We start from the raw sequence: 27,660 nt of genomic DNA on the forward strand, positions 1-27,660 counted from the left end.
TATTTCATGTTTATTTTAATTGTTTCTTGTTTTTTGGTTTGCCGCTGGCAGCTGGTTGCGTTCTTGTTAATTGATATATCAAGTTTTCAAGTTATTCTCCCCCTGTTTCTAGCCAGGATGTGGGCCTGGCCAATGGAACTGCTTAGCGAGGCAGCGGCATCTGAACACACCTTACGATTTAGCTCGCTAGTTTGCCTTATTCGTGGTGAAATACATATATATATATATATATATGTATACATATATATGTAATAATAATATATGCCATATTGTATATAGTAATAATAATAATATGCATGTGTGTATATATATAATATATAATTTGTATTTAATAATAGTGTATATATAATTTGCGGTTTTCATATAATAGTTATAAACAAATTTTTACTTCGTATCTTTAGCATTAATTACAAACTACAATTCGCGTATTTTATTTTTATAATTGTAATAGTAAATTTCTGTTAGATTTCTTATCGATTTTTGTTTGTCTGCGGCTTAAATACTTGCATTAAATTTATAATATTATAAATTTAGTTTTTTTTGCTAGGCGTGTGTGCTATGGATTTTGTTGCTGCTGCTTTTGCTGTACTCTCTCGATCCTCCTAATTAATGTATGTAGTGTAAAAACTCTGCAAAAAATGGCTGTGAGCTGTCTGTTTTACTATATAATTGTGGAAGTGGCGGTTTTAGCCCAATTCGAAAAATTTCTATGGCCTCGTCTGTCGTCTAACTTACGGACTTATGGAATTGCTCTAATTAGTTGTCGTACAATAATTTCATTGCTGGAATCTCTGGCGTTCTTCGATTTTCGATTTTCATTAATTTATAATTTGCTTGCTTAGCGATTTCTTGTTTTTCTGCTCAAAATATTGTTCGTCGTCGTCTCCCGTGGGCGCGGCTTGGCTTGGCATGGCATCACTTGGTAATGCGGCCAGGCGCATTCGTCGTAGTAAATATATAAATTTCGATCTCTGCTTATCCCCTCAAACATCGATTTGTGGCGACTTAGGACTAATTACTATATATGTACTCGTAAATTGTTAGCGCTGCTCTTGCGTTCGTTATCTGTATATCTGTATAATATTATGTATTTTGTTGTTGTGGTTGTTGTATATCATCAATTTATTTAACAAACTACTAATTACGTTTTTTCACTACCAAAAACTACGCATAATATATATATATATATATGTATATATATAGTGTATATTTTTTAAATATATGTTTTTTGTTTGCGCAAATTCTCGCACTGTTTGCTCCGCGTTTAAAATTCCATTTAAAAATGAATGTCGTCCTACAAAAATTAATGTACAATAATAGTTATAATTATAATTAGAATAATAATAATAATAATAATAACTGTTTCTCCTCATATTCTCTCTTTCAAATTGATGTTTGTTGTTTTCTTAAAAAGTTTGCGTTTTTTGTGGCTTTTGCTTTTTTGTTGTTTTCTGTTTCCTCTTTTTTGATTCGCTTATTTCTCTTTTTTTTTCTCAAGCATTTTAAAAATATCACCAATATATTTTTGCTTTTTATTCCGACAGTTTTCCCATTTTTTTGTTTGCTCTTTTTCGTTTCTTTTAAAAATTAAAAAATTTAAATTAAATACAATATAAAAAATGTACAACTACTATTTTTGTGTTTTTTCTCGTATTTTTGTTTTTCGTTTTGTTTTGTTGGTTCTTTTTGCGTTTCTGCTTATCTCTTTTTTGCTGCTGCTTAAGTAATCGAAACGAAAAAGGGGCGGGGCACAGCGTTACTTGTGGGCGTGGCACTCAAAATTAGCTTTAAGTACAAGTGCTTAAGTTTTTTCTGTCTGTGTAAATCGGTTTCTTGTGGATTTTTAAAGTACTTGCAAATACTTTTCGAATTTCCCTAATTTTTCTTTGTTTTACTTTTTCATTAAATGGAATGTGTGGCTTGTGCCACGCCCACAGGCTCCACGCAAACGCCTGCCTTGGACCTTGGGAACAGCTCTCTCTCTCTCTATATCTCTGGCTAATAATACATAAAATTACAATTACAATTACGAAATACAATACAGTGGAGCCCGCGGAAGTTGGAGTACATTTAGAGATGAACGAACGAACTTGGCTTAGGAATAAATTCACACTCGCACACACACACACTCTCTCTCACACACACAAATATATAACAAACAAAATAACTTTCGTTGGCAGGAACGCGGGTGGGTGGCGGAACGGGGCGGGGGGGCAGTAACAACAACAGTGTGGCAACAAAAAAAATACAAAATAAAACCTAAACAAAACTGAGGCAACATCGTGGTGGTTATGGTTATGGTGGTTGGAGGTTGAAGGTGGTGGCCAGTGGCTGCATCTACGGCATATTGAAATCCTGCAGATTGAAGTTGTCATTGTCGAGGGAATTGATCAGATCCTGCGTGGAGAAATTACTATCCACCGGCAGGTTGTCCAGGAATTCGAGACACAAATCATTCGAGTTGGCCACCACCGAGTTGATCGTTTGGCTTATGGAACTGGCGCTGGCAATGGTCGTGGTGGAGTTGCCACCACCTCCATTCCCACCAACCGCCGAGCCACCTCCTCCGCCACCATTATTGTTACTGGCCGGCACACCGCCATTGCCTGCTCCTCCTCCGCCACCGGGACCCATTTGCATCTGCATTTGCTGCTGGTGCGTCGTGGTGGTGGTGCTCTGCACAAACTGCTGCTGCTGCTGCATGGTGATCTGCTGCTGCTGCTGCGTCTGAGTCATGTGCATGCTGGACATTTGCATTTGGCTGGCCATCATGCTGTTGCCTCCCGCCTGTTGCTGCTGCTGGATGAGCTGCTGCATCTGCATTTGGTTGTTGCCGCCACCAGGTCCGCCCATGTGCTGCTGCTGCTGCTGTTGCTGGCGCATCAATTGCTGCTGCATCTGGGCTGGGGTCATCTGCATTTGGGGCACTTGCGGGCCGGACATCATGCCGCCGGCATTGGGTCCGTTGCCAGCCGCATTGGGAGCCCCATTGGGCATGAAGTTGCCTGGAGAGAAACGATTACAAGGATTAGTAAAAGTAACAAGAATGTATTCCAAATGCAAACTCACCTCCATTGAAGCCACCGGGACCCTGCCGCATGGGTCCGCCGGGTCCGCCGAAGCCCATTTGGTTCTGCTGCTGCTGCGACATCATCATGTGCCGCCACTCCTGCTGCGAGCCCATGGGCATGCCATCGGGCGTTACCTGGACATTAGGAGGACGCTGCTGTTGCTGCTGCGGACCACCGCCCATGGGTCCCGCTCCGCCGCCATAGGGTCCACCCATGCCACCGCCTCGAGGACCGCCGCCTGCTCCACCGTGTTGCTGCTGCTGCTGCTGCATGTACATCGCATGCTGGGGCCGCATCATGGGTCCGGAGGGAGGTATGGGTTGCTGGGTCATGCGCCGCATGGCCGCCGCCTGGGCAGCGCTGTTGGGAAAGCGTCCGCCATTGGCTCCACCCACGCCCACTCCTCCGACGCCTCCAACGCCCACGCCTACACCAACACCTACGCCGCCACCGCCCACCGTCTGCTGCATCATCTGGGCCTGCATCAGCTGCGCCTTGGTGGCATTGTACTCGGGCGGCGGTGGTCGGGCGCCGGACATGTGCTGCTGCTGCTGCTGCATGGCCTGGGCCCGCATCATTTGCTGCTGCTGCAGGAACTTGGCCTGGTTGGGATTGGGTCCACCAGGACCACCGGGACCAGGTCCAGGTCCACCCACACCATTGCCGCCGCCCATCATCATCTGCTGGGCATTGGGTCCTCCGGCATTCGGATTCATTTGCATCGGGTTCATGGGTCCACCCATCTGCATGCCCGGCATGCCGCCCATGGGTCCGCCCATCTGATTCATTGCACCATTGTTGGGGCCACCGGGTCCTCCAGGTCCGCCCACCACGCCGCCATTGCCCACATTGACTCCCAGGCCAGGACCAAGCCCTGCTCCCACTCCCACTCCGACCTGCGGCTGCTGCATGCTGAGCGGGACATTGGGACCGCTGGCATTGGCCGCCGCCTGCGCCTGCGCTGCTGCTGCCGCCGCTGCTGCAGCCGCTGCCTGGGCCTGCGTCTGACGCTGGCGCATATTGGGCGGCACCTGCTGCTGCTGCTGCTGGGCGGCTGCCTGTTGCTGTTGCGCCGCCGCAGCTGCTGCTGCTGCTGCCGCTGCCTGTTGCTGCTGGTTGAAGTTCATGCTTTGGCTTTGGGAGAGCGAGAAGCCATCGGAGGGAACTGGAGGAGAAGATTAAAGATTAAATATATATTTACAAATAAAGATTCTTTTTGCTCACCATTTGCATTGCTCATGTTTTGATTTGGTTGCTGCTGTTGCTGCTGTCCGGGATTGGGGCCGCCATTGCCCACTCCTACGCCCACGCCCACGCCGCCTACACCCACATTCACGCCTCCAGCTGCATTACCGCCATGCGGTTGCTGCTGGGGATTGGGTCCATTGTTGCCGCCGGGCTGCTGCTGCTGCTGCGCCTGCTGCTGGCTGAAGAAGACACCTTGCTGGGCAGCCACAGAAACATTGCTCTTCATGTCGCCACTCAGGTGGAGATGTTGACCAGCGGACACCTGGAATAGAGTTTAAAGTAGGGTTAATATATTAGTTTAGATTTGATTTAAAATATATATAAGTTAGGGGAGATTTGAGGTATAATATATATATTTATAATAGCCTTAAAATTAAAAACTCCTTTTATTTTTATACCCTTTGCAGGGTATTCTAATTTCAGTCAAAAGCTACTAACACTATGAAGGAGTCATTTCCGACCCTATAAACTATATATATTCTTGATCAGCATTAAAAGCCCAGTCGATCTAGCCGTCTCCGGGGGAAAATTATTTTGGAGCCATTTTTTCAAAAAAAGATAAGGGGTTACATCATTAAAATTCTCAAAAATTCACAAAAAATTGAATTTTCTAAAATTTAATATTAAGTATGCAGATTTGTTAACTTACAAAAAACTAGCACAGATCCGTTTTCCGAATGGAAATTAGAGCATTTTTGGCCAAGTTTGATCCATTTTACTTCTATTGAATATCCATTGATTCTTCAATAAAAATAATATTTATATCTCTAGGATGAATAATATTTATATAAACCCAAAAAAGACACACTTGATCTATTAACCAATTTTTAAAATCTATAAGTAGCTCCTTCGTCCCCAATTTAAGCTCTAAAATAAAGGATACATATTTGTAAATTTAAACCCACTCCCAATTTTCATAATCCCTAAAGCCTCCTTCAGGGGAACCCCAATCAAATAAACTCCCAGCAGAGACACCTTATGGATCTTTGATCTATTTCTGGTCTGTGTGTGTACACTGTACACGCATTCGACAGGCCACTCGAATGGTTGTCAGAACTTGCTCCTGTCTCCTGGCACACACACTCGCTCTCTCTCTCTCTCTCTGGTAATTTGGCTTGCGAAGGATTTTTGAGGCTAATACCCGACACATTGCTTGGCAGGGGGAACAGAGTGAGCAGGGGGGAAGCACAACCAACACCTTCTCCATTTGCAGCTGTCTCATTTGCTGTCAGCTCGATGTGTGTGTTGTCACACACTCACACCCTGGACTGCCGCCCGAGAGTGGGTGGTTTTTGAGGCGGATGACTTTTGGGTGGGCTTTCAAGCTTATTATCGCCAAGGATGGCTTTCAAATCCGCATTGACTGCCAAACGCACACACACAGGAGACACCATACCAGGAGGAAGAGACACAGGCAGGCATAAATCTTTCGGCACTTTTTCATAGTCTACTTTGCTGCGTCTGTCTGCTGCCTTTGCCTTGGGTTCGGGTTGAGGGGTTTCCCCTCCCACCGCACTCAGCAGCCAAATTTGCCATTCATTTGTTATTGTAATGGGCCGGCGACCCCTTCCGAAAAGAGCGCCGCTAGCAACATGCAAAATGAGCGGAGGACACCGATCGACCCTGGTTACTTTGCATCCTTCAGCCAGAAAACCCACCCAATATGGCCCTCGGAACCACTCGCAACTCGCAGTTTGGAACTCACACTCGACTTCCGACGGCCAGCAAATAAATCTTGGCACTGGACGCAACACTGAGCACCCTGGTTTCGAACTGAGTTTGTAGTTACTAGCTTGGCTTTTGATGGTTATTTTCTTGGGGTTTTGGCACCACTGTGCGTGGTGGGAAATGCCACGCTGATTTTCCTTTAACCTGCGTTTTGGGGAGTGGGGTTTTCTGGTGGGGATTTTGCAGTCTGTCGCCATGTCATGTGTGACCATAGACGGGAGTGGGAGTAGCAATAGGAGCAGGAGCAGGAAAAGGAGCAGGAGCAACAGTAGAAGCACCAAACAAACAAGGCAGCAAGGAGCAAGCAGAATTAGCAACTAAGCAAGACTTTGCGGTTGCCTTAGCTTTCTATGCAGATTCTCATTTTATAGAAAAACTAAAATTAATAATTTTAATGTAATTTATCAAGTCTTTTTAAGCTTTTTAAAGGTTTTAAGTGACTAAAGATGTATTTCCCATATATACAGGGTACTTTCAAAGCCCTAACCCATACTCATTACCTCCTTTGTTTGATTGCTACGGCTACTCCTGCTGCTCGTGGTTGTTGCTGTTTCTGTAATTGCTTGTTGGTTTAATTTATTGTGTGTTTTCTGCAGCACCACGCATTTTCATTCCCATTTTCATTTCGCAGCGAGCTTTCTCGGTCGCGTGTGAGCGAGAGAGTGTGTGGCGTAAAGTACGCTGATTAAAAGTCATGGACTCTCGCCGGGGCTAATTGAAGTTTAGTGCCTTGGCTTTGGCATTGGGGCGAAGTAAGCCTCCCGACACACCACCCACTAAATAACACCTGCCTCCATACCCCTCTCTCTCTCATCTCCCGTTTCGTTCGACGACTGTTGGCCATAAATCATGAGCCTGCCTCGCTGGATCCAAAGGTGAGTTGTGGAAAAAAAGGAACAGAGGAAAATGGTATATGGTTTTTGGGGAATGATATGTGTGCTTACATAAAGCTGAGAAAGAGGGTTTATTTGGGAAATAAAAGTCTTGAGTTTAAAGGGTTTTTAAAGAAAAAATAATTTAATTTAAGGTTCTTAATACTATATAATTTAATTTAATGTAATTTTCCCTTTACAAAGTTCTATAAACTTGCAGCTAAAGAGGAGTTGGCTTACATTCTTGACTTATTTATTTTGTGCCCAGCTAAATAACTTGTTGGTTTTATAAGCCTTGGCATCTCTTTGAGACCTTAGCCTTTTGGCTTTCTCCTTCCCATTTTCCCCCCTCTTCTGGCCACCCATAAAATTCCTTGGCCAAAATGAAGTCGATGGGCTTTGGTTAAACATCGATTGGCTGCGGCATTTCGAAGCCAGGAACAAGTTCATAAAACAAATCATTACAGCAGCTTTCATAAAAAAACAGAAAAGAGAAAAGACTAAACCCACGCACACCCACTAATACATAAAATATCAATAAAAAAAAAAGTTTAAAGGTAACTGACGAGGACGCGGACGAGGACGTAGCTGACGACGGCTTGGCGGTCATGTAAGTGGGTGGCGGAGGCCTGCCCTGGCCAGGATTGCTAGGAGGAGGGGCAACGGAAGGGAGCTTGTGGAGACGCCGCACGAGCGCGTAAATCCTGCAGCTATTACCCCAGCGCCGCCATATTGATTGCGCTGGAGACAAACACAGATACAGATACACTCACACACGCAACGAGAGCAGATACATACTGGGCACTGGGAGAAAATAAGGGGTACTTAGTTAAGAAACAATTTTATAATAGAAAAATCTACAAAAACCAGTTGAAATAGGATTTTATAACTTAAAAACAGAACTTTTTTAAAGAAATTTCTGAAATCTTTAGTTAGAAAATTCTTTGAATTTTAAGTAAAAATCGTAGGAAATTTAAATAGAATTTAAATAAAATTGATTTCGAATTTTTTCCCACTGCATTCGGCATCGGCATCGGCTTCCTCGACGGCCAGGACTCTTCTAAGCAGGAAATGCGCATTTGACAAGCCAAAAAGATTGCCGCACGCCCCACGCGCTGTCAAGGGAATGATATTCCGGCCAGGATAGGGGGTGGGTGTATGGTGGGATGCCTTGCATATAGACTTGACAATGATATATGTGACTATATCCCAGCTAGTGTGTGTGTGCGTGTGTGTGTGCTGGAGTTGGAGTGAAAATAAAAAGAAAAACAAAAAGACAAAAACAAAGATACAAAACGAAGAACATAAAACTCCAAAGGAACTGCGGTCCCCCTTTCTGTGTTTTTTTGTATCCTCACATATCCTGGTTAGCAGGCAGTGTCTTCATCTTCAACTTGGGCTGACCAGGCACAACTGTACCCACAAAACCCCTGACAAACTTGTTGCCCCATCTTTGCTGCTGGCACTGCACTTAAGGTAATTGAAAAACTTGCCAGACCAAAGGCAAACCCACACCAGCACCACCCACAACACCCACCAAAAAGCAGACAGGTGCGAAAAATCTCAACAAAAGGTTTTTCTGATTAATTATTATTGTAAGTAGAATCAGCCAACACTGAGAGGTATGCAATTTACTAAGCAAAACTATAATTAAAGTGGTCTCAAGGTAAAACAATCTCTCTGTGGAGATATACATATCAAATAGGTTTATTATACAACAATTAAAATGTTTTAGAAGTAGGTTATTCAATGATTTGAATGGCTTTTCTAAATTATAAAATTTTCTGTACCTTTTTGCTTAATTTATTTCATAATTTCTTAAATATTTCAGTGAGAAAAAATCTTCTAAAATTCCCCACCAAGTTACTGCATTTAAAAATCAACTGCATTGGGCCAAAAAGTAACTCATAAAGCCCATAAAAGCCACCCACTTAGTGCATTTTGGCAGGCAACCAAAAAAAAATATATAAAAAAAGTAACTGAAGAGTCAATGAAATTAGCAAAGAGGCCACGCCCACCCCAAACGCCCACTTACAACCGCCCCAACATGATTTAGTCTGCGCTTTAGTTTAGCTTTTTCTTCTTTTTGCTTTTCTTTTACCATATTTTCAGTTTTCTGTTCTGTTTTTTTCGTATATTTTGGCAGCGAAGCCAAAAAATCCAAAAATGAAGCCAAGGGAATTCCACCCGCTGGGTGTCTGTCATTGGATATTTGTGTGACATAAACTAGCTGCTGCCACATTTCCCAATTTGCTCTGCGGAAAACTCCTCTTTCCCGGTCTGGGTCGCTTCTATCTTCTATTCTATATCCCCTATCCCCTATCTCCTATCCTCTATAACATCCAATCCAATCCAATGAGGTGTCCGCTTTGCGTTATTTAACGAAATTATGACAACGACAGGCAGAGGGGGGAGTTGGTAAAGCAGGGCAGAGAAATCTCATTTGGAAAAGCGAATTTGATTTTTAATTGCCGGCGACAAGCAGCAAAACACAGAGATCCCAGACATAATATGATTTTAGAGTAGAGAAAATGCAATTTAAATGGAACTTACTTGAAATGGATTAAAGCTAATCATAAGTTTGTTATAAAGTAGAAGATATTTCAGCCTTAAAATAATAAAGATATTGAATTAGGAACTAAAAATCAAGGGTAAAAGTTCTTATTAATTATAAACTAGAAGATATTTTTGCTTAAAAAACATAGAGGAATTAAATTCCTAACCTAAAATCATTAGTTAACGTTTAATAACTCTTTTAAACCTCATAAAACTCCCCCCTTTAGTCTTCCAAAACACTTTCTTCTTTGGCATTTCCTTTCTATTGATCAGTTTAATCCCCCCAAAAAGCCTGCCTTAGCCAAATGAGGCAAACAGAATTGACCTTTTGCCGTTCAATTAGCCGTAATTATGCTCACTTTCGGTGGCAAATACCTGTGCGCTGCAGCACATACACAAACACTTGGCATACCGAGATGCAGGCCATATCCTTAACGTTCTGCAAATCTCCTGGGCTGGGTTATAGTATAACTTTCACCCTCATACACACACACAAGCCCTGCTGGTTCCTCCCGGAAACAATGGGTCCAGCTCGCATCCACACATATCCTTCCCCTCCATCAACATTCACATCCACATTCCCGTCATCATCATCATTGTTGATGCCAACATATCAGCCAACTTTCAGCGCGGCAAGCGGTGAGTTACACCTCCCCCTTTTCCCCACCCACCAGCCCATTTTCGACCATTTTCCTCCATTTTCCGACTGCCACCCAAAGGACGAGTCTCTGGATTTTCCCGGGGGAGAAGACAGGCAGCGGGAAACTTTTGAAACAGTTGCAGTTTGCACACAATGGCCCAACAATCGGATGAGAGGAGAGGGGCCACACGAGGAATAGATACAAAAGCCGCCACCCGCTGCCCATTTTTCCCAGGTTTATAGTAGAGTTGCCTAGCTTAGCTGATTTTTCAGATATATTTGGGATATTCTAAGGGGTTTTTAAGAGTTAATTAATGCTTTGAAATTAATCTTAAATGTTTAAATAATAAAATCGATTTGTTTCTGGCTCAGAATTAAGTTGAAATAAATAAATATACGGGAAATTCCATTTATAGTAAATTTGTATATAGTTTTTGAACAATTTCAATCATTTTTTGGTATTCTATAAATTTTTGTATTAAAAATTTGATTCCTTATCAATTTGTATAACTAATTCTTTAAACTCATTCCTTAATATTTTTGTTTAAACTAAATCTCCTAACAAATATTTCGGCTCTTCCCTTTTTCCCCTAAAATTTCAGTGTATAAAGGGATGCTGTGTTGTGTATGCGCGTATTTCGGCTGCTGCAGCATGTCAATGATCATAAATTAAACTTGCAATAATTATAAATTAAATTTTGGCATAAATGGCCATGAGGCCTCCGCAAATGCATATAAATGGGAGTAGTTTTTGGTGGGTGGCAAGGGGCGTGGTGGTGGCGTGTGATGGCGGTGCCCGAAATGAACTGCACTATATGCATATGTCATGTGGGTCACGGGAGGGTTGGAAAATCCGGGGGTAAATCGGAGCCGTGGGGCTCGCTTAAATTATTGGGCTTTCGCTTTGGCTTTGGCGATGGATATGCCTTTGGTTCGATTTGTTGGCTTCATTTCAAAGGGGTTTCCTTCTACATATAGGGAGGAGTGTAGGGGAGTGTATTGGTCTGTATATATGTTTATATAATATATATAAAGAGAGAGGTGGGGGTGGCGCATGCAACGTTCAGGCACACCTGTGGACAATTTATGAAAACATTTTAATGGATCGTCTGTCAAAAAGTTTCACGTGGTCGAGAAAAGGGGGTCTTACAGCTGCTCAGCTCAGGGTTTTTCCAACGAAAGCCTACTCTCTGTCTGAGTTTAATACAATTTACCAAAGGGTTAATGGAATTTTTGGGATAAAAGTTCAAAGAACTTTGCAGGGAATTTTGAGGGGATAATGAAATAAGATTTTTAAAGGAATTAAACTATCAAGTGAGTATCTACAAACTCTTAATTTACCCAAAAATGTATGGAAAATGTTATAAAAATATATTTTTAACCTGATTAATACTGGTATTATTAAATCAGTTTAATTTTATAATAAAATTAATACATTAAAATGTATAAAAACTCATTAATGATTATAGAAAAAATTTATAAATTTTTTTAATTCTGTACTAATAATTTATAGGCATTCTGGAAGCCAAACCATACTAAAAACTGTATTATAACTTGTCAGCCTAGCTTATCAAAAACATAAATTCCCCTACAAAACATGAATAAAATAAAAGTTAATTAATTTATTTACCCAACCTCTGCCAAAACCATTAAAAAATCTCCCTCAAATATCAACAGAGACACATTGATATATAGAGAACCTAATCTGGCAATGATTTCATTACCCAGATTTATGTTTTGCTGCAGTTTCTTTTTTTACTTTCCATCAATTTAAAAAGCAAAAAGGCAAATCAAAAGTCGCTCAACATTGCCTTGATGGATTTTTAAATTAAATTTAATTTGCAATTGCATTTATAATTCCACTTTAATGGGAATATTTCAAATCGCTTTGTAGTCGAGTGTACTGAACCGAGGAGAAACTGCAGCCCGTCGTCTGGGCTAATTAGTGTAAATATTTTGCGTGCCCCCTCGGCCAATATTTGATTTCTCCCCGTAATTGGTCTGGATAATGTGCCAGTTAATGGGGGAGATCATTATTACACGATCGATCGAGCTAATCCCCCAATCATAATCACATGATCGATTCCTGCTTTAACGAGCATTAACGAGCTGCAGAAAGATCTCCGATGAGATCACAGTTCTTATGACTTTTGTAATTTCTTGCTTATCTCAACGATAAGGGAGAGACACGCTGAGAACGAGCCGGAAAATCAAGCAGATTTCTGCCGATGACTCACCGGGCTGGCATCTGATAGATAAAAGCAGCTGCAAGCTGAACAAAGCCAATGGCACGGCGCACGATCAACATGAAAATAGCATTGAGAAGAATTCTGGCCGCTGCGATTTTGCGATTCTACAATTCTCTTCTCTCTTTTTTGTCGCTCTTTTTGGACGAATGCATCTATGAGTTACAATTTGCTGAAGAAACAAGCGTGCGCAATTTTCTGACTCAGCCAGCAACAAAAAAAAAGGCAGAACGTGACAAGGTTTTACAACAAAAATTGAAATGAAAAGGTATCAAAAACACGGAAGAGTGGAGAATTGTTTTCAAAACATGAAAGATTCTCAAGAAGATACTGTTAATATTTACAGAAAAAGATTAAAAGATACAAATGCGGATATTGAAAAAGATACAATTACAGATACAGATCAAATTAGTTTATTTAAAGAATTTAATTGAATTAAGTTGAAGATATGTTTTTTTGGAAACGGTTCTCTTGCTAACTTAAGACCTTATAAATTGATAAAAATTATAAAAGCATAAAAAAAATATTTAATAAAATATTAATATTTATATTAGAAATAAAACCCCCAAGAAAGGGTAAAAAATGAGGCTAAAACATATTTTTCTTAGCAAAAACAACAAATTTATAGGCTTTATATTTCTTTTATTTATATATTTAACTAAAATCCCACAAATTCTCAATCTCCTTTTAAATCCCCCAAATAGGTAAACCTTTAAATCAACAATTTTACCTAAAATAAGAATACATTTACCGGATTTCCTCTTGATTTCGATAAATCGAGAATCAATTGCTCTTTGGTAAAAATTTTCTGCAACATATTTGCGTATGCATGTACCGGAACTTTGTCAGCAGAAAGTTCAACATTCGTTAATTTTATTTACACACACACACACACCTAGACACAACACAGATACACACAGACACGCAGATACAGATACACAACACTCAGCTATACACACTTTGGCAAATAGAGGACGACACAACACACACACACAAAATGCAAACAACAAACAAAAAAGCAAAGCTGCAAATTTGGCAAAATTATCCAGGCATTGCATGCCCCTCCTCTAGTTTCTGGCCATTTTCCGAACGATTTTCCTACCACTTACCACCCCTCCCCACCCCAACATTAGGATCACCTGCATGGGAAATTTGGTACGCATTTTCAGCTTAATTCAATGCGTTTATTGGGCATTGATTTTTCACAAACAAACATAAGTTGGAAAAAGGTATCAAAAAGGAAGTTTTCTTTGCTGATTATTTATGTTAATTGATAATTAATATTATTTATGAATTATAAAAGCTTTAAATTTTAAAAGGGCTTTTTAAAGCTGAGTCTACGCATTGCCAAAAACTCTACTTTATTTCGTTTTTTTCCCCCTGGCATTTTCCCTACACACAATTTCCACATCCTCTCATCATCTCCCTACTACTTTCCACTCTCTTTGCCACTCTGCCACTAACCTCAACCATTTACATTTTCAATTACTTTGCCTCGGCGAGTTTTCAAGTGACGAGCATTAGACACGCACCGCAGCCACGCCCACCACAACGCCCACTGAAACCTGTACCTGAGAGATCAAATGAATGCCGGAGTTTAGACAATATGAAATCACACATACGCCACGTGGGCCCAAGTCTTCAACTCTTCAAAGGGTTCTTTTGTGCGCAAAAATATCTAGAAACTAATAACACAAGGACTCCTTGGTGTATAAATTTCCATAAAACAGGGAATGAGAACCCAAACAAAACTAAAATTACTTTATTATTTAGCGTGACACTGGTTGCCTGTGTTATTCGCGTCTACATTATATTGATTTTCCACCAACAGACAACTTTTTCACTGCGGTCTATATTTAAAATGTTTTCAAAGTGACGTCAGCAGGGGGGGGTTTTTCTATTTAAGGAATAAAAGTATCTTGGAGGTTGCATTTTTGTGGAAAAATGAAGAAGAAAGTGGTAAGGATTGTTTTATGGGAATAGAAGTCGGGAGATGACTTTTTAATTGACGTCAATTGGAGGTAGGTTTTTCTAAAAGTGGATGAGATCTTGTCAAAGACAGGTGTTTGTGGCATTGCAGGGGTTGATATCAGTAACAAGACGGTATCTGAAGATATAATGATAATCATTACATTGCAAGTAGATCTTTTATGAAACTATAGAGCACATTTAAGCCGAAATCACGTAGAGACTTTTGAGAAAAGTATTAAATTTTAACTCTGAATTTTTTCTTTACAATTTAACATAATTTTAAGTACCTTTGAAGCTAATTTAAAGTGCATTAACATAAGTAAAAACATATTGTTTTCTCTGATTTATGATTTCCCCAATTCCATAATTTCATTTGATTATTTTCATCACCCCTTTTGCTGATATATTTTTTTCGCAATCGTAAAAGTGTGGCAAATGTAAGTGAACAACAACAGAAACACAACATTTCTGACCACTTGACCTCTTCGGCAAAGCACAGGCACAGCCCCGGCGTTGACCCCGGGCCAGGCCCACCCACTGCATCATCATCTCCCCCCCAAACCTTACAACGAGTCCTTCATCCCGGTTGTTGGCAAAGTAATTAATTTGATAAAGTGGCCGGGCAAAACGTTTCTGCAATGGGTGTTTTTCGATGGCAGGAGAAATGGGGGTGAGTTGAGGATGTGAGTATGCCCAAGGTGTTGTTACCAGGGCAGACATATTTATGACCGGGAATATATATGTCCTTTTGGTTTATATATATATATATATATATTTATGTTTCAATGTGTGTGTGCATGTGTAGTGGCAACAGATTGTGCGTTCTGTTTGGGCAGTTAATGAAATGAGTTTTGGGAAGAGAGGAAAGCCAACCTCCTCGACTGGCAAATGTCACTGAAAATTATTTTGCGTGTGACCAGAGCAACAAAATTTAATGGAATTTCAAATGCTGGGGCAGGTCCAGGTACCCCCCTTAACCCTTAACCCCTTTCCTTATCCCTTTATACCCTATCCTAGCTACAATTTACACTTGACCAGTACTCGTTTTGGCCTCGGCTTTTGGCTCGTTTTCTCCTCGTTGGTTTTTACATTTTGCCTTATTTTACATCTCTGAGTGTGTGTGTGTGTGTTTGTGTCTGTGAAATTTAAACAAATTGTGCAAATACTTTGTTTTTGATATGAATGTCAACCCTGTGTGTGTGTCTCGCTTTGCCTTGGCCAAAAACTAATTTGAATACAGAGAGAAGGACTGCATTTGCTGATAACAAACGAACTTTGGACTAGCCTGATACCTAAAACCAAAGTTTTTTACCAAAGCCAATCCAAATAAAACTGGAAAAAATACAACAAAATATATATATATAAGCGAAAAACATTTTGTAAATCTTTTTGGCAAGCCTTGGCTTCAGTTGGTAACGCTTTTTATGCCCTGGCAGCCTATAAATATGCGACGTGAGCTGTTTGCTTAACGCACACATACACACACACACACACACAGCGCCTGGAAAAACATAGCATAGCATAGCATAGCATACTTTCCAGGGTTCGCCAAGCAGGATTTGTTTCTTGAGATTAGAAAAATTAAACTTTGAAGGGGACTTGGAAAAGTTAAAGGAGGTAGAGAAGCTGAATAGCAAGTGGCGACAAGCAAATTATAGCAAATAAAATGCAAAACCAGTAGCTGTTAGAACTTTCTGCTCTTCGCGAATAATAATTTCCATTAAAATAGATTAAAAACTGAAATATTTATACATACATATTACCTCTGTGTTGCCCCCAAGGAGGTGAAAGTATTAAAAGCACTTGCCACTTGCTTACGCATTCCTGGCTGCCAAGTCTTTCACTCGTCTCGGTGTTGTATGAAGCGGATTACATGGCATAATAATCACGACAGCATCACATATATACATACATATATCCATATATATTTATATATATCTATAAGATAGCAAGGCAAGAAGGACTCCGAGGGTTTAAGAACACGCGCAAATATTAAATTTTATGCCAAGGGAAAAGCTTCAGGGAAAACGCCGCAGGGAAATGCCAAGCATAGGGAAAGGTAGCAATCAGCACTTGTCGAGGGGGTGCCGAGGTTTTCCCGCCCCCCAAGACCCACAAAAAAAAAATCATCATAGAAAATAAGCCAAAGCCCAGCTAAATGCTGCTGGATGTGTGAATAAACTGATTGATATTGCTGCCATAAGCTCCACCAGATAATCCCTCAAAGTCGCACTGAGAACTATAATTGAAAAGCAGGCGGAATTTTGGGAAACTCCCTCATTTTCACACATTTTCCAAAAACTCTAGAAAGAACACTTAAACCCTAAACAGGCGTCAAAGTTCATCAACTTTAGCAGCCGCCGTCGACACCTGAAAATTGATTGAAACGCAAAGGATAACAAAATGAAAATATTACCAAACTTCCCTCACAGAGAAAGAGAGCAACATCTTCATGGCTCCTTCTCGCAGGACTTTTGCTGGAAAAATCCCCCTTGAAACTGACACGAATGGGAATATAAAAGGTAAATAATGTGACCTTTGAGAGCATCAAATGCGTTACGCAATGGGCCGAGGTACAAAAAGAAAAACCTACATAAAAACAAAACTGAAATCACTAGTAACTGGGATGCTCCTCAAAAGCAACAACAACAAAAACAAACAGGCGGAAAATTCGTTAAATTATGAAAGAGCCGGCAAAACAACAATTTCCCAGCTTTCTTTGTTGCTCTTTTTGCCTTTTTTTTTTGGAAAAGTTTCTTCACTCATAAATAGGTTTGTTGCCCCCACTTAGAGTCTTGTCTCTTTTTCAAGAGCGGGGGAGTTGAATTTATAGGGGTTAATCCTGTTATACAGATGTAGAATCTGCCTCATAACTCCTGGGTTATATATGTATTTGTATATATGTATAATCCAAGGGAAGTCGAGTTATGAGGGGAGTTATTTATATTAAAGAAAAAGTGCTGACATAAAACCTGTATTGAAATCGGTGACAGGTGTAATGTAAAAAGAAGTTACTTGGGTTCTTAAAACCCTTTAAAATATGTCTAAAAGTATGCAATAAAATTACGTAAAAAATTTCTTTCAATTTGTATAATGCATATTCAACAAATTTTTATACCTTGTGTTTAGAATTAAATAAATTCCCTTTATAACTATATTTCCCTTAAAGAATATACCACAAATATCCCAACACAGTCCTGGAAAACCCACAGAATTTTCCGAGGATTTACTTTTATAGCCTTGACGCCTGCGCCGTTGCCTTTTGTCATTTCATTATATGTACTTTGGATGCTGTCTAGATCTCCTCGACTCATTCAGTCAGTTCCTTTTGCCGCGGGGTTATAAATTATTTATTGTTTTTTGATACAAAATGACTTTGGAGTTTTTTTTCTTTCGGGGTAAAATCAAAGAGGGTTCAGTTCCGGGTTGAGACTGAGATAGGGAGAGAGCTTTGTTTTTGGTTCCTGGAAGTTCCTGCCTGGGTCGCATGTGGCTGGGCTTTGCCCTCGGTTACTTCATTAAGTCGCCCGGGCCAAGTCATAAAATCTGATATGACCCTCTGCCTCTCGCCCTACTTACTCACTCGCTGTCTCTGTCTCTCGCTCTCCTTACTCACTCGCTGTCTCTGTATCTCGCTCTCTTTCTGCGAGAAAGACTGGACTAGCGAGCGAACGAGTATAATTTCCGCACATTTTCACGTTTTGCACATTTCCGCTGCATACTGTGTTGTGCGCGCCCCGGCATTTTGATGACGGCAAGGCCTCCTCCTGCCTGCTCCCCTTTTTTTTATTGTATTTTATACAAATTTAGCTGGTTGCTAGAACTACACAATGTGGCCCCGCGGTTGCTGGCATTTTAACGAGTTAATGCAGAAACAGGACATGCAAAATGGTTAGCATTTTGTGGAATTGGAATTCATTGAACTTTGAGCCGTTGCTTTGGTTATAAGTTCGTTTATGTTTTATTATTTTCTAAAAGCATCTGATGATGAAAGTCATTCATTTGTATGGTAGACACTTTGTTTTCTTTGAGAAAGTGGTGAGGTTTTTTTGACAAACACGTAGCTTTCATTAGAGTCTTAAGGATAAACTTCAAAAGTATCTCAACTTTGAAATGCTGATGAGAGTAGTTTAGATTTAAGACCAGTTTCTTGGCATTGACAACTCTGTTTAAGAAATTTCCAAGTTTTCTCATATTGCAATTTCTCCAATCATTTTTTTTAAGAAAATTCGTTTAAATTTCCATTTATTCCCCAACTATTTAATTTCATAGAATTAATTCTGTTAATTTCCCTAAATTAATTTTCTTGCCAAGTTCCTTTATGTTATTTTCTATAAATTTCCCTGAATTTCTGTTCCTGTTAATTTCCAAGTATTTTCTTTGAGTACAAAGAAAACCTCATTAGTTATATTTCTTTAATTTCATTCGCTCCTTTACATTTATACACTTCAGCTCTACATTATTATTTTCACTTTCTTTGCTCGCCGCTTAATTTATTGTGCATATTCCACCACTCGTCGCTGGGTCGCTTTCTTTCTAGCTTCGTCCAACCGTTCTTTGTCATATTTATTGTACATTTTACACTTTGCCCGCTTATTTCTTGCACTTAAGGGGCTTCCACACACACACACACTTTTCCCCCGTAGCTCCCTCCCCTACAAATATATTATTGAGCCGGGGAAAAAGTCGTTGAATCCGATGCTGTTTTGGCTTTTTGCAACCCTCCTCGGCCCGAAGGGGGCATTTTTAATGAGTCCTATGCAAATATATCGTTAGACTTAAGTGTGTATACGTGTTGTGTCTTGGCCCGATAAGCGAGCCGAAAGGATTCGCTGGCAGGACAAGCCACGAGCCTTTGATTATGGCAGCCACCAGCAGCATCCACATTTCCGTTGAGGAAAACCTGCCAAAAAGGGGAGCGGCGGGAAAACTAGACGCCAAGGCCCTCAGGGGGGGTGGGACGGAAAGCTAGCTTGAGTGGCTAGTGGGCAGCAGGAATAAAAAATTATAATAAACCCCGAAAAATTTCAATCTCAATCGTCAACAAGTTTCGCCTCCTCCAAACTGTTTTCCCTCCTTGCTCGCTTTTCCTAGCTTTTCTCCTTTCTCGCTTGCTTCAACTATTTTCCTATGCACAGTGGTGGTGGGGTAGGGGGGTTACAGGGGAAATGGGTTCCCCGGCTTGAATGGGGGAAAGGTCTCAGGCAGTCGAGGGTTAATGCATGAACAAAATTCATGGCAAAACTTGAGCTGAATGCGCCCAGAACCAGGACACCTAGAGAAATTGTTAAATTGCCTTGAAATTCCCAAACAGTTTTAGTTGATCAAACAAGAAAAAAATATTTAAGCGATGGGATGGGTTACAGATCATAATAAAAGTGGCTGTATATTGAAACACATAGATAATTTTGTCATTTAATTATAAAGATGGATAGGCAACAGCCAGTTTCGCTTTATAATTCCCAAATGGTTTGAGTTGATAGCAGAAGAAAATAAAGTTTAATCGATGATATTTTAGTGGCTATGTCTTGCCGAATAAATATAGGTTTATTCTCCCCCAAAATTCATCATATTTTCCTCCTGTGTAACTGGCTAAAAGCGGACAAAATGCCATTGCCGTGTCCCTTTTTTCGGACCAGGCCCAAAAACCCAAAGTCTACTCGCTCTTTCTATCTCTCTATTCCCCACTCAGTACCGGAGCTTCTCCCATTTCTCTCTCTCCATCTCTTTTATGCTTTTTTGGCTGTTCTCTGATGAAAACTACTCAGCGACATGAAACTTAACTTAAAAAGTTTTGCACTTTCATTTTGTAAATGAAATGCTGTTGTTGCTGCTCCCCTTGATGTTGTTGCTTCGAAATAACAGGAAAACAATTTGGAGCGGATAATGAATATGGGTTAGGTTTAGTGCATTTTGGTATAGCCCAGAGGACTGGGGAGGGATATATGTTTTGGATGGATGGCTGTGGATGTGGATGCATGTGGCCAGGGAATATTGCTTTTGTGTGAGAGAGAGTGAGCGATTCGCTTGCATTTTTTTCCTGGAAAAACCGCCTCTAAAAAGGCCAGGAGACAGGGGGGTGCAAAAAAAAAAGGGTTTTGGGAGCAATGAAGTGATGAATGCATTTACTATATGAATGAGTGATTACGAAGAAGCCAGTGAAATGTTCATGGGGCCATGCACTTGGGGGTTGGCTGCCAAAAAAAAAGAGAATGCACAATAAATAAGGCTCAAAGGGAGGAAGCAAATATGCTGTTTTGGTAATAGAAGGGGTTAGGAAAGGGTTTTGGTAAGGGAAATTAATATATATCCAAATAAATTATAGAAAATAACCCTATGACAAAGCTTTAAAGGAATAAATTACCCTGGTTTTTAAATTAAACAATAGTTTTTTATAAGAAAACGTTTCTTGTTCATAAAATCTATCTTTAAATATCCAAAAATAATATTAAATGTTATTTTATTTAAGTAAAAAACATTCTTATTTATATTCATTGTCAGCTGTCTCATAAAAAGCCACTCAATCTTCATGAATTTTATTTGCCAGTTCCTGTTTTTTGTTTTTCGTCCTTCTGCTATTTTAAAACGACTCTTGTCCAGAATAATCTTTTATGGCTTCTGACTTTTTTCTTATTTTTTCTTGTCTGCAAACCATCCTTCTTTAAGTTAAGGTTTTTTCTTTGCTAAATGTCTAAAAAAAAACGTCCTTAAAGAGGAACATTTGTGGGAACACAAAAAAATGGTTAGAAAATACAGCAATAGCAATTCATGTTCAATCTTCTTTTTGCTGGTCGTCGCGTCTTTGGCCCCGCTTTTCATGCTGTTCAGTTGTCGCTCACGTAATGAAAATGGCGCACATGGAACTCGGGGAAAATTCAAGGGGGGAAAGGGATGAGTGGGTGAAAAGCGGAAAGCCGAAGGACAGTGACGAGAAGCGTAGGAACCTCGCTGGCTGCCGAGGCTTCACTGAAGCCGAGCGCCAGGTCGCCGAGCAATTTTATGAACAGATGTGTGGTAAAATTAATGGACAGAGATAAACTCGGCCAGCGAGTGGGAAATGGAAAATGGAGGGTTAAAAGCGACAGAGAGAGAGCGAGCAAACTAAGAGAGTGAGCGCGAAAAACTCCCCAAGACAAAGAGAGAGCGGGAAAAGCGGGCTTGTTTGCCCAACATGATTTATGATCTTTTCCTACCAAAAAAAAAAAAAAAGATAAATAAAAGAAAAACAAGCATTCAAATGAGTGAAAAACTGAGTTCCACTCAATTTCTGTGTGTCTGTGTGGAAAAGCCACCCCCTAGGAGCTTTTTCCTTTGCCGTTGCTCTCTGTCGGGATTTTCATGAAAAGCTGTTGACTTCGTTACGCTGATAACTTAAATATGCATGGAAATTTACATACGTGTCAATGGCATTAAGTAGCGTTATGTTATTGGATAAGCTTCATCCTAGGCAACAGTCACACTTGCCTGCTTTATTGGTTTCCTTTTCGGAAAAAGGGTTTTATATATCCTTGATTGGGTTTATCAATGGAGTATTTCTTATATGTGCAAATCAGCAAGGGGATATTTAATTAAGGTTTTGTGATAAACTTTATTGTTTATGTGAAGAGAAAAGGAGGTGATAAACTTAGAGAGACGGGAATAAAACCTCCAGCTTCGATTTAGGATATATCTCTATAAGACTATAGTTTTCATGATATATTAAACTTTTAAAGATTGTGATAAAGTATTATATATAGTACATAACTAAGAGTTTTATCAGAATTTCCCTAGGCTTTCTCTCTTCTTACAGTATTATTTATTTGAAAAGGATATTTAAAATTCTATCGGACTCTTCTTGGACTTTCTCTCTACTACAAAAAAGGGTATATAATCCAAGACTTCCTCTCTTCTTATAGATATATTTCTTAGTAAAAGGATATTAGACTTTTCCTAGACTTTTTACAGAATTATTTCTCATTAAAAGGATATAGAAATCTACCAAGCTTTCCCTCGGATTTCTCATTTCTTAAAAAGGTTTTTCTCTCTAAAAATCATATATATTTTCATTCTGAAACTCACCTGAATGCCATGGGCTCCTCCTCCCTGCTGGCTTATGTGCAGCTGCTGCGTTTGCTTCATCTGCAGCGTGGTGGTGGTTGCCTGCTGCTGTTGCTGCTGCGGCGTGTTGCCGGCATTGCCGCCAGGGCCGTTGTTTGGATTGTTTTGCTGCCCATTGCCATTGCGCTGCTGCTGCTGTTGTTGCTGCTGCTGCTGTTGCTGTGGGCCGCCGCCAGGTTGCTGCTGCTGCGGCAGGTTGCCTGGCTGCTGATTGCCATTGGGGCCGCGAAGGAAGTTGGCCGCCGCATTGGCATTCTGGTTGCTGAAGGGCGAGTACTGCTGTTGCAATTGCTGCTGCTGCGGCACCTGTTGCTGTTGCTGCTGCTGCTTGTTGAACTGGGGCACACCTCCCATTTTGGGCTGCTGCTGGTGATGTTGCTGCTGTTGCTGCTGCTGCTGCATGGCCTGCTGCTGCTGCAGACGCTTGAGATCGAAGTCGTTTTGAGAGGAATAAAACAGCTCCTGCTTGATGTCCAGGAAGCTCTGCTGCACATTCATTCCAGCTCCGGGACCAGGACCCTTCTGGTGGAACTGAGGCGGCAAATGTTGCTGCTGCGGCTGTTGTTGTTGCTGCTGCTGCTGCTGGGGGTTGTTGGGACCTAGACCAAAGTCATTGGGAAAGCCGCCGCCATAGTCATTGTAACGACCCGGCTGACCTTGTCCCATCATCTGGCCATGCTGCTGCTGTTGCGCCTGTTGCTGAGCCTGCTGCTGCTGTTGCTGCTGCTGCTGGGGATTCATGCCATGAGGTGGACGCGGAAAACCACCCATTCCGCCCATGGCATTCTTGTGCTGATGCTGCTCGGCCATTTGCTTGAGTGTCTGAGCGGCCAGCGGATGCTCGGACATGAGATTACCAGAGTTGCCGGCAGAGTTGGGAGCCACATTGGAAGCCACATTGCCTCCTCCTCCGCCGCCATTGTTGGGGCCATTGGGAAAGCCTCCTCCTCCACCCTGATTGCCGCCGCCACGCATCTTCATACCTGTATTATCGCCAAGATTGAGGCCAAAGCCGCCAAAGCCATGACCCAATCCACCCTCCGACTTTACGTTCAGGCTATTGATCAGATCCTGGGCATTTGGCGGCTCCACCTTGATGCCATCCTCGGTCTTGATGTCCAGCAGCGGCTTCTCATCGAAGCCGTCGAGGAAACTGGGATTAAAGTCCTGCAGGTTATTGATGAGATCCTTGAAGGTGTCGTTGTTCTCCGAATTATCGTCGCCGAGGAGATCGGGGAAGCCGGGGAACTGCCCACCGCCGCCATCCTTGTCCAGGGAACCAAGATCGGGAAAATCATGATCCGGCTCTCGTTTGCACTCCACCAAATTGGCCAGATTGCCGAGGGCGGACTTTTGTTGGGCAGACATCATATTGGGTGGCAGACCCAGGTTGCCTAGGTTACCGCCGACTCCAAGGTTGCCAACACCAACGCCGGGACCCGTGGCCATGCCACCGGGTCCTCCGCCCCTTCCATTATTGCCGAGGCCTCCCAGTCCGCCGCCTTGCTGCTGCTGCTGCTGTTGGTGATGATCACCGCCTCCTCCGCCGCCTCCGTTGTTGCCGTTGCCACCACCCCCACCGTTATTGTTCGTACCGCCTCCTCCTCCGTTGTTGCCACCACCACCGCCTCCTCCACCAACTCCTGGTTCGCTCTTCACCGAAGTGTTGGTCAGCGCCTTCACTGTGACATTCGTGCTGATCTGCTGCGGCTGTGAATTCGCCGCTGATGTGGTGAACTCCAGTTGCTGTACAATTTCCACTGAGAATTTGGTTAGATTTTCCGAGCCGTTGTTGTTGTTGCTGTTAGTATTGCCATTGCCATTGCCATTATTGTTGTTGTTGCTATTCGCATTGTTCGTGTTGTTGTTGCCGCCGGTATTGTTGTTGCCATTACCATTGTTGTTGTTGTTGGCATTCGGATTGCCGTTGTTGTTATTTTGGTTGCTATTGCTGCTATTGTTGTTGTTGTTATTGGGCAATTTGTGCGGCGGCTCAAAGTTGTCAGCGCCATTGTCAACATCCTCCGCAGGTCGTTTCAGGAATTTTTGTTGCTAAAAAGGAGTAAAGGAGGGAAAAGGGGAAAATATTTAGTAAATTTTATGAAATATTTTTTTTTTTTTTGAAGTAAATATGTAATGAGATTAAAAATTAAATTTTATAAGAGGCATATGTTCATAAACTATATATTTAATAAGGTGTTATTGGTATAAGTAATTTAATATAGATCTCAGGCTAAAAAATTATCTTACCCAAATATTCATAGATAATTATTTTATGACTTTTACTGGCTTAGGCAAAGTTAAGTTTTGGAGTTACTTGAGTTGTTCAGAAGACATTAAGAGTCAAGGAGACGAGATTTGGGAAAACACTTTGATATATAGACACAAACACGCAGAGTTTATATAGCTGAAGCTCGATATCGTTATAGATTTCGAGAGGCGCGAGATTCGGAGATTTGTGGGGAGACTTTAGGCTGCTGCAAATCGATAGGGAGAGCTTTTCCGTCCAGTGTTGGTAGGCGATGTCGACAATGTTGAGCAGCGTCGACAGTTTTGCATTTTGTTGCGTTTGCTTCGCGGGCGCATTTGGTTATTGTTTTGGATTTGTTTTATTTTTTTTTTTTAGTTTTTCTTTTCCTTTTTGATTTTCTTCACAGTTCTTCGCGGATCTCTTTGTTCTTTTTTTGATTGTAATTTGATTTGTTCAGCTGCTCGGACGAAATTACACATAAATTATAGATGTACATGTACACAATATAATGTGTATATGGAAGAGTCGCACGATTCGATTAACACTCGACAACAAAACAATGGCAATAGCAGCAACAACAACAACAATGGCATATCGCTGACTTGGCAAGAGTAATCGAAAGAAATTCACTCTTTGCAAGACGTGCAAAAAATTATTGAAAAGCCTTAGCGAAAATTTCATGAAAAATGGCAAGTGCACACAAAGGCAGCAAAAATCTCGAAAAAATATATATATTACTAAACGTAACAGGAAAAAAAATCAGAAAAAATACAACAGAGAGGTAGCAAGAAGCAGAAACAATAACATAAAAGGCAAAAGACACTTCTAATCAGTGGCAGCGACGTCGACTGCGACTGCGACTGGGAAAAGAGAACCAGAACACCAGCGCGAGTATCTGTGTGAGCGATTCTGAGGCAGTGTGTGTTATGTTGGCGTCGGGGCTGCCTTTTGTTTTTGTTTTTGTTACTGTTCTGCTTTACTTCAGCGCTAGCGATACCCATTAGTTTTGGCTTAGGGAAGGGTATATGCACTCGAGGTGTAAGTTGAGAAGAAACAAGAAAAGTTTTGAAAAGATAAGGGTTTAATCTTGAAGATAATATATTTTTTAACTTCTGATAAAATAGATTTTAACCAGTTTTTCAAACTTTCTTTGTAATTTATATTACCCAATATATGGTATATTCTATTAAAGTTTTTATGGTAATTTTTTTCGGAATTTTTTAGAAATTTTAAGAAATCTTTATCTATTATAAAAATCATATTAGTTTATGACATATTATCCAGGTATCCGTTGGTATCTTTTAGTATCCTATAGTATTCGTTGGTATCCATATTTCTTGGTGTTCTTTGGTATCTCTAGGTAATCTTTGGTAATTATTTGTATTCCTTAGTATCCCTTGATATTTCTTAATATTTTCATAGCATTTTCTGAATAATTTTCCCTCTACCACAATATCTTTCCACCATTAACCCTAGACGGTCATGCTTCGTCGATTCGACGACGCAAAATCACAAAAGATCGAAAAATGAAAAAAAGGCTGTTTTTTATTTTCAGTTTTTAAGTATATTCTTAATATGAGAATGAATTATTATTTCTAATTTTGAACAGTTAAAATGATGAATTAAACGCTGTACAAATTTTTGTTACAATATTTGTTTGTTTTTTATCATTTATACTTATTTTAAAATTGGCGTCGTCGATTCGACGAAGCATAACCTTAACGTAGGAAAAATAAGCATGACCGTCTAGGGTTAAAGACTAATTACTAGATTTCAACTCGTTTTAGGTGTCGTAAAAACTCCACTTGAAAAACATTCCCCCTGACTTCACGCTTGTAAAGTGAATAGCAAAAGTGGGAGAGAAAAGCAAAAAAAGAAGACGAAGGCGAACTGAAAAAGCAAAAAAGAAAAACAATCACATTTAAATCAGAATGTGTTTGCTTTTTAGTTTGTTTTTTTACCCATTTTTCTTTTTATTTTCTTGCCCCCGTGCAGCAGGCGAAGCGCGCGCGCGACTTTAGCTGTTTATTTTGTTTTTAATTAATGCAAAATGTATACAAAATAGCCGCGAATAGGCGCAGCCACCAACACAACACAATGACATGTGAGTGGGGTCGCGAGGTGTGCGAATGTGTATCTGAATCTGTGAGTGAGCTGCGAGTGCGAGTACGAGTATCTCTGTGTGAATATATAAAACTTCACTTTGCAAAAGCCAAAGCAGAGGACTCCATGCGGTTGCAAGTGTGCAAAATAATGTTGCGAAATGCTTTGGAACAACCGCAAAGTGACGCTTTTCTGGGTAGCAAAAATATTTACCACAATTTTAACACATTTGCAGGTAGCTTTGTTGGAAAAGATACAAAAACAAAAGGGTATGGACTTCTGAAATACCTAATTTTCGATGGAGAAACAATACAAATGAATATTCAAACATTTTAAACAGTCCTTGTTTTAATTATCCTATTAAAAAACTACCATAAAGTTAGCCTAAATGTTCAACCTTTTAATATAAAAATCTTGTATGTGCCCTCAAGGGTTACGAGGTATCAAATTTCATACCAAATATAGTTCTAAATAAATATTAGACCATTAAAATCCAAGTGCAAACCCTCTAAACAGCTTAGCCAAAACATTCCCAGAGGATTATCCTCTTCTGTGAACACTCGCTTGGGGGTCATCGATACCCACTCAATAGAGGGTTAAACAATTACGAATAGCCAGGAAAGTATACCCGAAAAAAAATTATGAATAACAAAGTGAATACCAAGTACTCGTTACGCATTCACATTCGTGAAAACACTCACACACATGCACACCTAATATTCGCCTAATAAGTTTATGGCACTTTACAACACTCGAAATGCAATGCCGTCTCTTTCTGTCCCTCAGTTCCGTCTCTTTCCCTCTCTCTGTTACTCTTTGCACTGTATATTTCTCGGTTCATTTCGATACACGCGCCAACACTTTTCCCACTTTTCCC

The 27,660-nt window shown here is 40.7% G+C and overlaps 1 protein-coding gene across 4 annotated transcripts in view; it reads right to left on the reverse strand.

Moving 5' to 3' along the window:
* Positions 1-299: 299 nt before the first annotated feature.
* Positions 300-27,660, reverse strand: part of mam (neurogenic protein mastermind) — a 135,558-nt gene continuing 108,197 nt past the window's right edge. For 3 of the 4 annotated variants that reach the window (XM_070284546.1, XM_041777097.2, XM_070284547.1), the window contains 4 exons: positions 22,391-24,481; positions 4,296-4,581; positions 3,070-4,236; positions 300-3,005 (listed from right to left, as the gene is read on the reverse strand). In XM_070284546.1, coding sequence (XP_070140647.1) covers positions 2,338-3,005; positions 3,070-4,236; positions 4,296-4,581; positions 22,391-24,481 — 4,212 coding nt within the window. In that variant the 3' untranslated portion in view covers positions 300-2,337. Of the gene's footprint in view, positions 3,006-3,069; positions 4,237-4,295; positions 4,582-22,390; positions 24,482-24,679; positions 25,138-27,660 lie in introns of all 4 variants that reach the window. The other variant, XM_017164232.3, reaches the window with a different exon arrangement.

The sequence above is a fragment of the Drosophila kikkawai genome, chromosome 2R (genome assembly GCF_030179895.1).
Source record: "Drosophila kikkawai strain 14028-0561.14 chromosome 2R, DkikHiC1v2, whole genome shotgun sequence".
Lineage (NCBI taxonomy): Eukaryota > Metazoa > Arthropoda > Insecta > Diptera > Drosophilidae > Drosophila > Drosophila kikkawai.